At 44.7% G+C, this 12,530-nt stretch overlaps 1 protein-coding gene across 7 annotated transcripts in view; it reads left to right on the plus strand.

The window, feature by feature from the left end:
- The first annotated feature begins 3,090 nt into the window (after window positions 1-3,090).
- PSIP1 (PC4 and SRSF1 interacting protein 1) overlaps window positions 3,091-12,530 on the plus strand; it is a 39,389-nt gene continuing 29,949 nt past the window's right edge. For 3 of the 7 annotated variants that reach the window (XM_075138405.1, XM_075138408.1, XM_075138407.1), the window contains exons 1-4: window positions 3,129-3,218; window positions 3,756-3,936; window positions 5,010-5,086; window positions 9,232-9,370. In XM_075138405.1, coding sequence (XP_074994506.1) covers window positions 3,865-3,936; window positions 5,010-5,086; window positions 9,232-9,370 — 288 coding nt within the window. In that variant the 5' untranslated portion in view covers window positions 3,129-3,218; window positions 3,756-3,864. Of the gene's footprint in view, window positions 3,219-3,755; window positions 3,937-5,009; window positions 5,087-9,231; window positions 9,371-12,530 lie in introns of all 7 variants that reach the window. The other 4 variants (XM_075138410.1, XM_075138411.1, XM_075138406.1 and 1 more) reach the window with 3 other exon arrangements.

Consider the following 12,530-nt stretch of genomic DNA (forward strand, 5'->3'; position numbering starts at 1 on the left):
TTCAACATTAACTTATTGCTTATTCTTCAGAGAGACCTGTCCATGATGTATTTAGAAAGAGTGCTTGGTGTTCAGGAAAAATGAGAGAGAGCATGGTGCTTCCGTGTGGGTCCGGCCTTGGCAGAGCGAAAAGCAACTGCTTCACTTGCAGACAGGATGCCAGTGTGCTTCTTTGCAATGCAACCTAACTCGTGCCTGCAGGAAATCAGTTGGAACGGCTGTTTCAAACAGGCGAGCTCAAGACATAGAACTCCTCACAGGAAGAACTGTTTTTCACCTCCAAAGTTCATCTATGGCTTGTAGCAACTTAATGCGTGTCAGTGTACTGACCTCGAGCATCAGGTGGCACGTCTGGCTGGTGCCCTACAGATTCTGTCATTCAAAATGAAACTGTTTGCTAAAAATTGCTGATATGGTCCTTGAAGTTCAATAGCATCAGTATGGCATGTTACTGTCTTTCAAGTACGACGTCTGGATTGCGGAACACACATTTTTTTCCCTCTGTTGTGTCTGTACTACTTGTCTTCAATCTCTTGTTTACTTAACATGTACAAATGAGCCTGACTACACACAAAATATAACTTGTTCAAACAATTTTATTTTTCACCCTTTAAATCAAATCTTACTTTGCTTTCTTTACCTTTAAAAAATGCTTTAGTCAGTTAGTCTCTTTTGAAGAACACCCCACTTTTGTATGAAACCAAGTCATCTTGAGTTGCTTCCTTAATTAGGAAAAAAAGGAGTATTTTCAGCTGCTCTTCACTGATTTTAATACGAGGTGCAAAGCTTCATATTCCTGCGAAATTCAGATTCAAAACACTGAGGAAATTAGAATGTCCTCAAGAGATTCCAAAAGCATTGCTTCAAAACTAAAATATGAATTTACTTAAGCTGAGATGGAAGACAAATGTAACTATATGATTAAACAAAGTAGTGACTTAGCTAAGGGAAGCCCTGCAGATTGTCAGTTCCTGCATAGCAAAATATTAATAACAGTTTTTGCAGGACTCAACACTTTCTCATTTAGGAAAAAAATATGAAACTTTATGTATTGCTGAAATAGGAATGATTCAATGTCGCGAAATAAATACTTACATATCTTCCAATGCAGGTACAATTTCTACCACTGTCAAACTTCTATCTTCCTCTGAACAATTCTAGATGTACAGTCTACCTTAGTCTTAATTTTTTTTAAACAACTTTTGCCCTAAGTGGCCATCCATTTGTGCATAGGAAGAAAGTTTTTTTCCTGTCTAACGTGTTGACGATTTTCTATTTTCTGATGAGCTCTTGTCTAACCCTGTAGAAACTTGATATTTATGTCAGGGATATGAGCTTCACGGGCCTCCAAGAAAATCAACCAAATTTGACTGCAGTTTGTTCCTGCTCAACACAGATGGAGTAAAGTTTTGCAGCTAATATTTATAAATGACCTCTTTGCATTTGAGGAGAAGAGAGCCTAGAACAAAGCACAACTTGCTCTGTAGCAACTGCAGTTGGTGTTTGGGGCCTGACTTGAGTTTCAGTATCAAAACTGAAAGCAGTAGGATGATTCTTCTCACAGGATTTATCTTTGTGTGCAAGTAGCATCTGGCAGAAAACTGGCCTGTCAAACTTGCGCACCAGGCCACACGCCGAGGGGAGCGCTCAAGCACAAAACAGTTAGGTCTGCCCCTGTGAGACAACGTAACTGCAAGAAGTAACTTTTTGTGCCACTGCTCTTACCACTTTTTGCTGGTTTTGGCACCTGCGTTAGAACAAACATATGGTATAGTAACTTGCAGGTGGTGCTGTGTGGGACCATCAAATTGGGCCAAAGCCCTACAGAGCTGACAGGCCGGCTAATTTTCGATGTGGAGGGAGAACTAGAACTAGACCCAAGAGGACAGGCAGGCAGGGAGAAAGAAGCTGTTGAGTAAAAACCTGGATCTGAGGTCTTCTGTTCGAAGAAAGGTATTTGTGGAGGGAAGTGTGGAGGGGCAGGAGGTGCCTGATCTGACAGAAAGAGGAGAGGAGGGCGCAGTGGCTGAGGTGCTGGGAGAGGAGTGAGCCCAATACTGACAGGTAAACGAGCCAGGGGAGACTAGATAGAGGGAGGACAAGAGGAGTAACACCAAGTCTGAATTAACAGTAACCTCAGTAAAAACAAAAAAAACCAAACCAAAACAAAGTTGCGGATAAGAACTCTGTAGGCCCAAAGAGACTGAAACGGTGGGATGCTGGGGGAAGTCACGGCACCGAGAGCAGTAGGTGAGGAGTGCCCGGGGAACACGAGCCGCTTCGGGGCTGGCAGCAGTATGGGATGAGAAGTCCGGGAAAGGGCGGCCTTGTAATGGGGCTTGTGTGGCGGGAGAAACACCATGGGACCAGCGGGGACAAACACACCCCTCCACAGACGAGGGTGGCGATAATCAGCTACTTGTAATCTCTGAGCGGGGCGACATTCCCGGCTGGGTAGGGCCCCAGCCAAGGCCACAGACTAAGCGTTGGTGAGAACGGCTCCCGGCGCCCAGTTGTGACTGAAGTGGCGGAGGGCCCCGGGCAGGCCTGTCCCCGGCTGGCCGCAGCGGGTGGGCGAGGGAGCGCCGCCCCGCTCCTGTCACCCACGCTGCCACCGCATTTTGGGGGAGCGCGGGGCGAAGTGTGGGTCGGACCCGGGGGGCCGACCACGGCCGCTGCCTGGGACAGGAGAGGAAGCGGGGCGCCTCGCGGCGGCGCGGCGCGGCGCGGCTTCCTCGCCTCGCCTCGCCTCGCCTCGCCTCCCCCCGCCCCCCGCCGCCGCGGCTACCGAGAGCGGCCCGCGGGGCCGCACCGCCCCGGCTCCTCCTCCTCCTCACCCCCCCACCCCCCGCAGCACCGCCCCGCACCGCCCCCGCGGAAGGAGGAATGAGCCACTTCCACGGCTGAGGGGAGAGGGGGTGAATGAGGCTCGGTCGTTCCCTTCCTCTCTCCCTGCCTCGGGGCGAGCGGGCGACTTCTTCTCGTGGCTGCCCCATTTGCCCTCAGAGGCGGAGGCGGGAGAAGCCGAGCCGTCTGTTTTCGGCAGGGCCTGCGCTGATTCCCCCCCGACACCCACGACCTCCCCCGCCGCCCGGGTGCGGCGTGCCGCTTGGTACCGCCCCGCCTGGCGGGAGGAGGGAGGGCGGCCGTGTCTCCCGCGGCGGCGGCTGCTGCTGCTGCTGCAGGCGGAGGTGGGCTGCGGGCCGGGCGCCAGCGCGGTGGGTAGCGAGGCGCCAGACCGCCGCGGCTGAGGCGGGGGTGGGGGGGAAGATAGGGAGGGCAGGCAAACGGGCGGAGTTTCGCTTCCGCGCCCCCCCTTCCCGCTTCAGCGCCATCGCGCCTTATATGTGGGGGGCGGGCAGGCGGCGCGTCCGTGTGGCGGGAGCCGCGTCGGCTGGGGAGGGGGAGCCTCGGCCGCGGCGGGCGAGCGGAGCTGAGCCGAGCCGAGCCGTGCGCGCACGGGGGCAGGCGAGCGAGCGGCGGGCAGGCGCTCCTGGCTGCGTGCGGCCCGGCCCGGCCCGGCCCGCGTGGGTATGTGTGTGGCGTCGGTGCCGCGAGCGCGCCGCGGGTGGGGGCTGCGGGCGCGACCGTTGGGCGCCCCGGGGGGCTTTCAGCGGGGTGAGGGGCGGGCGCGGCGCGGCGTCCCCCGGCTGCCGGTCGAGGGGCCGCCCGCCCTTTGCGGAGCGCGCTGTTGATGTCCCCTCCTGTGTTGCCCTTGTCTCCGCTCCCCCGCCCCGGTGTCTTTATCCCGGCAGCGGGACCTCGGGCGGCTGGCAGCGCCTCGGCGGCGGGGGCCGGAGGTGCAGACCCCTCCCCTCGGCCCAGTTCGCCTGGCGGCAACAGGCGTCACGTCGGTGAGAAAACATGAGCCGAGATTTCAAACCCGGAGACTTGATCTTTGCCAAGATGAAAGGTTATCCCCATTGGCCGGCCAGGGTAAGGCACCCCCCCCGCAGGCCGCGGCGCCCTCCTGCTCTGTACCTGTCCTCCGCCCCCCGCTCCCGCCTTTCCCGGCCCCCTCCGCTGTCCCGGTGTCGCAAGAAGCGTTTTCAGGCACCTGCGGAAAGCAGCGCGGTTAAACCGTGTTGCGCTTCAGGCTGCCCTCCTTTCAGGGAGGGCACGGTGGTGCTCCGGCTTCTCAATCGCATGGCAGATCGCGAGCTCTGGTTTGCTCCTGCCTTACGCTTGTCTGTAAGTCGCTTCTCCTGTAACAAATAGCCCTCTCTAGTAGTCGTTGGTTGTCCTAATTTGCATAACTTAGCTTTTAGAAATGAAGACTGCTGTATGGTAGCATGACACGGGAGCTGTACAAAAATACGGTTGCCAAACGACTGCTCTTTTTTGACAAAAGAAAAACACAAAGCTATGGCAGGGTTGCTCTCTACTTTTAAAGTCAGTTATTCCTGTAGCGCTTCCTGTAGCGTAAGCTAAGTGTATATGAGAAGTTGTCTAGTCCTTTTTCGCATTCTCTCTGCTCCCTTGGACGAAGCATGGCAAGTTCTGTGACTGCTGTAGGTCATTTGGTGGTTGTGGGAATGTAGATGTAAGACCAATTATGAGGTACTTAGTTAAGATGCTGGCTTTGAATTGTTTTTTAAAAAGTTTATTGACCTTTCCTTTTTGTAGCACTTGACATTTGGGCTTGGGCAAGTTACCAGCTCAGCATATGGGTAGGAAGTCTTGCTACTGTTTATGCTGAAGGAGGGGTGGTATTTGGATGGAATTGAATTGTGCTTTTTACCTGTAGCACATCATGTCTCTCCTCTTAAAGAAAGCAGTCTTGAGAAAAGTGTTGCTGTAGCATGAGAAGTGTTGTCACTTCCTATTGTTGCCAATATTGTCTTTGATTCTGCTGTATTTTTTAACATACAGTTAAAAAGAGATCTTGAGTCCTGCTTTACTTCTCTAGCTTTTTTTTTTCTTTTTTAATGCTTAACACTTTTACTTATTTCCCCCTAGACTGTTCTGAAATGTTACTGGACTTTAACTATAGTCTGTCTTTTCGTTAGGTGGATGAAGTTCCTGATGGAGCAGTAAAGCCTCCTACGAATAAAATGCCTATTTTCTTTTTTGGCACCCATGAGACGTAAGTCCTTTATATTTAAGGGTCATATTTTTCCTATGGTAGAGTGACGTGACAAGAAGTTAACGGCATGTCTGAATGTAGTGTATTTTAAACTATAGTATTCAGTAGCAGACCAACTCTTCCTAAATTAGTCTCTTTTGACAAGACATGCTTCTCTAACGTTTGCTTAAGCTATTCAAGGGAATGGTAGACCATAACCATACCATGTACGCTTTCCTTGTCAGAAGGAAAAAAAAAATCCTACCCATGGTGATGGGACTGATACGTTTTTCTTTCCTCAGTAACGGACTTTAATTAAAGTCCTGTATATCCTCAAAATTCTCAACAATGTATTCTCAAAGAAAGTGAAATAAGGCTGCGAACAATGGAATAGGCAAAATTTGAGAAACAGACAAATAATCACGTATTGGGTTTTGTTTCTTTTCGGGAGAGTTTTGGGGTTGTGGATGTTGAGTTTTTAAAAGATCTGGAGAGAAAAATGAGGAAGTGCAGTTAGCTTTATACCTGTCAACCTGCAAAATATTTATCTTTGGGTACTTTCAGCAATGCTAGCATATTGCAATCATACAGTCCCTCAAAGCAAATGTTGTATTTCTTCCACTACTAAATTTGATTGTAAATATGCAGGGTTTTACGCAGTTCTGTCGTTTTGAAAATTATCATGTTACTTTATAGCATGACTGGTTGTCCTACTGTAGATTTGTAAGACTTCAAATTCAGTGCTACATTTGTTCTCTGATTTGTTTAAAAAACAAATCAACAAACAAAAAACCAAACCAAAACCTATAATGGTGTTTTTTTAAATTCTGCCGTTTTTCTTAATAAAATGGCAAACGGTATGTAAGCAGGTCAGAGATAGAAGTTGTGTATACAAATACTCTATGTTTCTTGCATTTTGTGGAAAGACCTTGGATTTTTTCTTTATCTTATTAAATACCATTGAAATCTCTTTAACTCAGTACTTCGCATCTATCTTTTAGTAAGTCATGCTAGGACAAGATAGATTGCCCTGTTGAATTAAAGAGTAAGCATCCTCTACTCTCTCTGACATTACTGTTACTTGTTCTTTTTTAAGAAGTGATTTCCCTGTGGAAAAGATTTCTATATGCTTGGCTCTTACACCCATGCATCTCTTTAATTGTTCTCATGGTTCAATGGCTCACTTCTTGTAGTTTGAGGGTTTTTTGTGTGTGTGTGGTTTTGTGGGTAAAGAGGGGTTCCTGGAATTTGATTCAAGGTTTGAATCTTGTCCCTTTTTTTTAATGATAATTTTAAACCATGCAGCAGGTTACCGTTTTTTCTTAATTTGTTTTTCCCTGGCTGAATTTTTTTTGGCAACTGAAAACACAATATTGCTTTGATCCTGCCCTTGGTAATGCATGTCATTCTGGATTGTACTGTGGTTTTGTGCAGTTGTAAATAAGTTCAGGGACGCAGATTGAATGTAAGGGAGACAGAAATAACTCCTTATCTAAAGCTTTAAAAATACCTTTGCAAATTTTGAGAAGCATCATGGCCAATTTTAAATTTAGCTTAGGTTCCTAAGACATGCTTGCGTTTGGAAGTTTTCTTTTTTTTTTTGCAATTTACATAGGTAAATTTGAAAAGTCTGTTCCTCGCTCTTTGATATTCTTACAAAATAAAGTTTTACTGTCATCTGGTTTTTGTTAGGCTCTAGGTTCAGGGTTACTACATTTCAGAGATTTATACAATATAAGAGAAACTTCTAGTGTTTGTTTCACACACATCGCAAAGTACAGGATGTTCCATGACCGAGCTGTCATGTGGCATTTGTTCTTTAAGCATGTCACTTCCATTGTGCTCCTTAGAGTAGTAACAGGTGAAGCTCCCATGCTTCTTGCTCTTACTTCTTGTTGCTTACAGCAGATACCTGTAAGTAACAATAGGAAGGAGCAGAACAGGTAAAAAAGGAGAATGCTGTGCTATGGCATGTAACTTTGTTTAGGTTTGTAAATAGTGACTTAGTGATCCATCAGGAATTAGGTAGAGCTAACAATTTTCTGTACTTTTTCATGGGAATTAAAATAAATTTGGTAAACTTGATCTCCACTGTGCTTCTTACAGTTCGAGTTACACACCTGTGCAAAGTTAGATGCGATGTACCTTCAGCATGTTAGTAGTCTGTCCATATACAGCCTATCTTAGAGTAGTGGCAACCCTAAAAATCCAGATAACGAGTTTAATCATGCTAAAAAGTTCTTCTGTATAAAGGATGACATTTTCTAGCTATGTGGACAGTTACAGTAGGAAAGGAGGAATTATGGAGAAAAACAAAAACAAGATTGGCTTGGGAATAATTCTTACTTGATTTTTAGGAATAATAATAATTCAGTTTTGCAGATTACTTTAAACAAGTGTAACTTGTACTTTGATTGCTATTGTTGATTTTCTCTTAAGTTTTGTCAAAACACAACTAATGTGTTGCTACCTGTGCAGTGAACAGTTACGCGCTTCTTAAAATATGCTTTGGGAATTTGGTTGAGGTTTGGTTTGTTTATTTCCATACTATCTTAATGCAGCAACAGTACCCTTTTCTAAAAGAGAGTAATAAAATAGATACTATTTTAATAAAAGCTTTATTTGGATCTCTTGTGCCAGTAAATCACATCAGTGCAAATTTTGGTTAGTCACAGGCAAACAGAAAGTCACACTGAACTCTTAGTTTCTGGACCCTATATATTAGGGTAATCTCTCTTAATTCAGTTTTCTTGTTCCCTTTTCTTTTTGGTACATGGGGCTTTAACTACAGCAACCCAGTAAGCTACATGACCTCTTCACAGTCGCCGGTTCCTGGTGTTTTTCAAAGCCTGAGCAATACGGGTAGAGGGTTACAGACCTTGGAAAAATGCTTCCCTTCAGAGTATAGGGAAGAAAGGAGGCACCGTTTCCTATTTTTGTCTCTCCCCATTTCTGTTTGTCTCCCTCCCCATCCTTTTGGTCAGGTTAAGTAGGCTTTGCAGGTGCATGTTTCCCACACTGGCTGAATCCTCTCTAACCATGTCTTGCAAAGAGGTGGGTGATTTGCAATCTAATCTGTCACAGTGGCTTACTTCATACTTTGTACACATAGGTGAGTGTTTTACCGCTGGAGTAGGAAATGGTTAGGCTTTCTAGATGATGATACGTTCTTTTTTTTTTTTGTTTAGTAGAGTGTAAGTCTCGAGTAGCTCTTTTTAAAGATGATGAAAATAGGAGAGTGGAGCTTAGAAGTATCTATTTAACTTTTCTATGAGCCAATACTTTAGAAAGCAAGTATCTGCAACTTTTCAAATAGTTGGATCTAACATATATACAATCAGACAAAGCTGTGTCTAGGCACAATATGAAAATAAGAATGTACCACCAAAGTGTTGTCTTTTTCTGTTAGCAGCATATGGATTGCCACAGTGAAATCCTAACTTAAAAGGTCATGAAAGAAGAGCAGGAGTTAAACAGATTTTGACGTTCTTCAGTAAAAACCAGAACATTGGTTCTCAGTAATACGCTACCTTGTTTTCCCAAGCCTAGCTTAGAGAAGCTAGTAGTGTGGATACTGTGACTTCGACATACGAGAAAAGCTACTAGGCTAAAAGCGTTAGTTACACAGCTTACAGTAGGGGTAGTGCTATGCAGGACTATTGTTTGTTTGTCTGACAAAGATATGCAGGCAGTGTTGAGACCTCTACTACAAGAGTACCTTTAATAAAAATCAAATTTTTAAAATGTACTTCATTAAGAATTGTCCAAATTCAAGGATTCTTTATTCTTAACAGTTAAGCCTGATTTTTTTCTAAGGAAGCAATTGCTCTTTCAGTTTGTTTGCAAGCTACTCAGTTTTTAATTGCTCTGGTTCGCAGTAGTTGGTTGTCCTATCAGCTGCAATCTTAAGATGCAGCATTGGCTCTTTCTTGCCCAGACATTGAACACCCGGGGAAGGAGGGAGTCCATGTGTGGTGGCAGTAAGGGAAAACTTGGGCTGTTGAAGGCAAAAGATGAGAAAACTAAAGACGCTTACGTAGCAGAACTAGTTGTTGCAGTAGTAATGAATTTCATATCTTAATAACATTTGGTGCTTACTTCTCCTTTGAAAAGACTAACCATTTGAAACGTGAAACTTTGTTCTTTTTCTTCTTTCTCTCCTTAAGGGCATTTTTGGGACCAAAGGACATATTCCCTTACTCTGAAAATAAAGATAAATACGGCAAACCAAATAAAAGAAAGGGTTTTAATGAAGGATTGTGGGAAATCGACAACAATCCCAAAGTGAAGTTCTCTCATCAGCAGGTAAGTTATGCAGAGTCTGCAAATCTTTGTTGCTATACTGTTGGGGGAAAAAAAAGGCAATCAGTGTTTCCCTGCTGTAGGATAACCAATTATTGCTGTCGTTCAACTGCACCTTAGACCGATGTATATTAGTTTTTTAAAAATTTTTAGTTTTATTTTTAATTGATCTTTAGAAGAGATGGGGGGTGTTTTTTAATGGGAGTATCTGTTTATTAGAGTAAGCTCATGGACGATCATGTTGACAGTTTCAGAGCACAAGACTAAAAGTTTAATACTTTTTACAGTACACATCTAGTTTTACTTAGAACTATACATATACCTACTTATTTATACTTTCAACTGCATATATTCCTAAGATACTTCCTTTGGAACTGTACAACTGTGCTTGAAAAGTGGTGGTTTTTTGGAATCTCAGTCACTCTACTTTTTTCTGTCCTCTAAACCCAAGTGCTTCTCTCCATAAGTATCATTGTAAGATTTCAGTACATGCTTTCTTAGCATACAGTATTGTCCTTCTGGTGGTTGGAAGCACTGTGATTCTTGCCTTTTGCCCCCAAACTGTCACATGACTTGCTTGATTCAATTTTTGTCCATCAGTGGGTCCTTGTTTCTTGCCCTCTTGGTAAATCTTCCAAGCTTAAACTGGAGCTATGCAGTGCTACCCATAAAAAGACCCAAATTTAATTTGAAGACAAATTTTCTTGCTCATTCTGACTTTGCCTACCTACTCTGAACATTCTGTTGCTTCTTGGCCTTGCTATGTACACTGGGCTCTGATCACATACTGGGGCCTCTAGGCAACGTTGCAGTAATAAAAGAATGGGTATCTTTTGGTAATACTTGCTGGTCTTACATGACATGCCAGATTGCCATTTCAGCACCAGTTAATCTCTGTTTCATAAGATATCCCAAGTTACTGTGTTTCTAGTTTGAAGGAGAACATGGATAAAGAGTGTCACGGAGGCTCACAAAATCAAATTAGGCAGGTGATAGAAAAAATAAACTTTATTTAAACCAAAATCATTTAGCAGAAAACTAACTAGAAATGAGGCTCATCAAAATCATTCAATGCACCGACAACATCAGTAAAACGCAGGTTCAGGATGGTGTACAAAGAATTAATACTGCACAGCTGGCTTTACAAATTAGGATCCAGAATGTGCACAATCACTCGCCTATAAGATGAGGGCTCTCGACCTCGAGAAGTTACCTGGGCGGCATCCCGACCCAAGGGGAGAATCCCCGATGGCAGACCTGCTGCTCCGAGAAGGACTGACTCAACTTGCCTTCCGGTGGGGCTCCATTTATACCCGAGTCGAATCTGACCTGTGGTCAACTCTGGTTGGCCGGGGGCCTTAACTTTCTTACTTCTCGGCCAAAGTGTATACGTGACCAAAAGTGTGTATGTCAGGGACACACGTGCCACCTTAAAGGCGCAAAAGAAGGGCGCGAAAAGTAAGGACGCTGCAGTCCCTAATGCCCCTGGTCTCCTCAGGGCGGGTGCACCTGCCACAAAGAGTTAAGGAGTTTCTGCAGTAGAGTCAAGAGATAAGATGATGTACTGCAGATGTACACTTTTTCTGCTCTGCGATATGGAAGGGTGCTAATCCCCTCATCGCAGTGGGAAGGACTGTAGTGATAAGGGACAGATTCTTTCTACTACCAGAAAAAATGAGTTGGTATACCTTCTCACTGTTTTCTTTGTGACAGTTTAGGAGAGGTGCTCTGTGGATGGCTGAGGCAGTTGTGAACCATAACTGAGTTATATATTACCAGTCATTCTAACAAGGTGAAAATCTGGGTATAAACAATCAAGAGTAACAAGCTTGTTTAATCTTTTGTTTCACAGCAGGGATCAGTAACTTCAATTGAGCAGTGCTCTGGGTTGCTTTCATAGCATCCCAGGCATTCCTAAATACATTTCCAATTGGAAATACACAAAACGTGCTGCGAAGAGATGCATACAGGCTGTAGTCTAGCAGCTTTTCTGTGGGATAATCCTTTCCATCTTTTGAGTTCCATTCAGATACTTCACTTCATCTTGGATGACACCTTTCTGTGAACTTGTCAGATTTTGTCTAGAGCCATTGGGTTGTTCTTTGCCATCTTTTTCCAACTATATCAAAAAAAAAAACCAAACCCAAAAAAACCCACAAATCAAAAAAAATCGAAAACAACCGAAGTTTTTCTTTCCACAAGTCATATTTAAAATCTGTTCCTATAAGTGAGCTTTAAAATTACCGAAGAAGAAACTTTTCTTAGTAGGGGTGTTTTAATTGGAATACTGTGTCCGGTTCTGGGCTACTCAGTACAAGAGAGAGATGGGCATACAGGAGAGAGTCCCGTGACGGGCCGTGAAGATGGTGGACTAGAGCATCTCTGCTATGGGGAGAGGCTGAGAGAGCTGGGACTGTTCAGCCTTGGGGGCTCAGGGGTGATCTCATCAATGTATACAAATACCTGAAGTGAGGGTGCAAAGAGACGGAGTCAGGCTTTTTTCAGTGGCGGTTCCAGGACCAGAGGCAATGGGCATCAACATAGGAGGTGAAATGTAGGAGGTTCCCTCTGAACATCAGGATGCGCTTTTTCACTGAGAGTGACCAAGCACGGGTGCAGGTTGCCCAGGGAGGTTGTTCAGTCTCCATCCTTGGAGATAGTCAAAAGCTGTCTGGACATGGTCCTGGTCAGCCGGCTCTGGGTGGCCCTGCTTGAGCAGGGGGCTTGGACCAGACTGAATGAATGGAACTAATGCAGTAGACTTGGCCAAATTTTCTTCTGAATTCTCACCTTAACTTTAGAAAGCCTTTATTTTGATAGCCCTCTCTTTCTATCCTGTGCTATGCATTGTTAAAAGCAAGTTTTATTTGGAGCAAATGAAGCCCTTAGGATTTAGCCAGCTCTTGTTTTTACTTGTGGGCGGTTCTTTTTGGTGCTAAAAGAGTACATCTGCAAATGGCTGACTAGATTTGACATTCTGTAAAATAAGTCAGGATCAGGCAGAATAATAACAGGCAGAGTAAGTGTTACTTGATCTGAAATAAAACCGCCAATAAGGGTCTACTTCAGAGATAGTTTCTTTGAGCATCTTTGATGATGTCAAGTCAATCAGTCATGGATCTTCCATGTTTTTTCACAAACCACTTCCTTTTGGGTTTAATTC

The sequence above is a fragment of the Calonectris borealis genome, chromosome Z (assembly GCF_964195595.1).
Source record: "Calonectris borealis chromosome Z, bCalBor7.hap1.2, whole genome shotgun sequence".
Taxonomy (NCBI): Eukaryota; Metazoa; Chordata; class Aves; order Procellariiformes; family Procellariidae; genus Calonectris; species Calonectris borealis.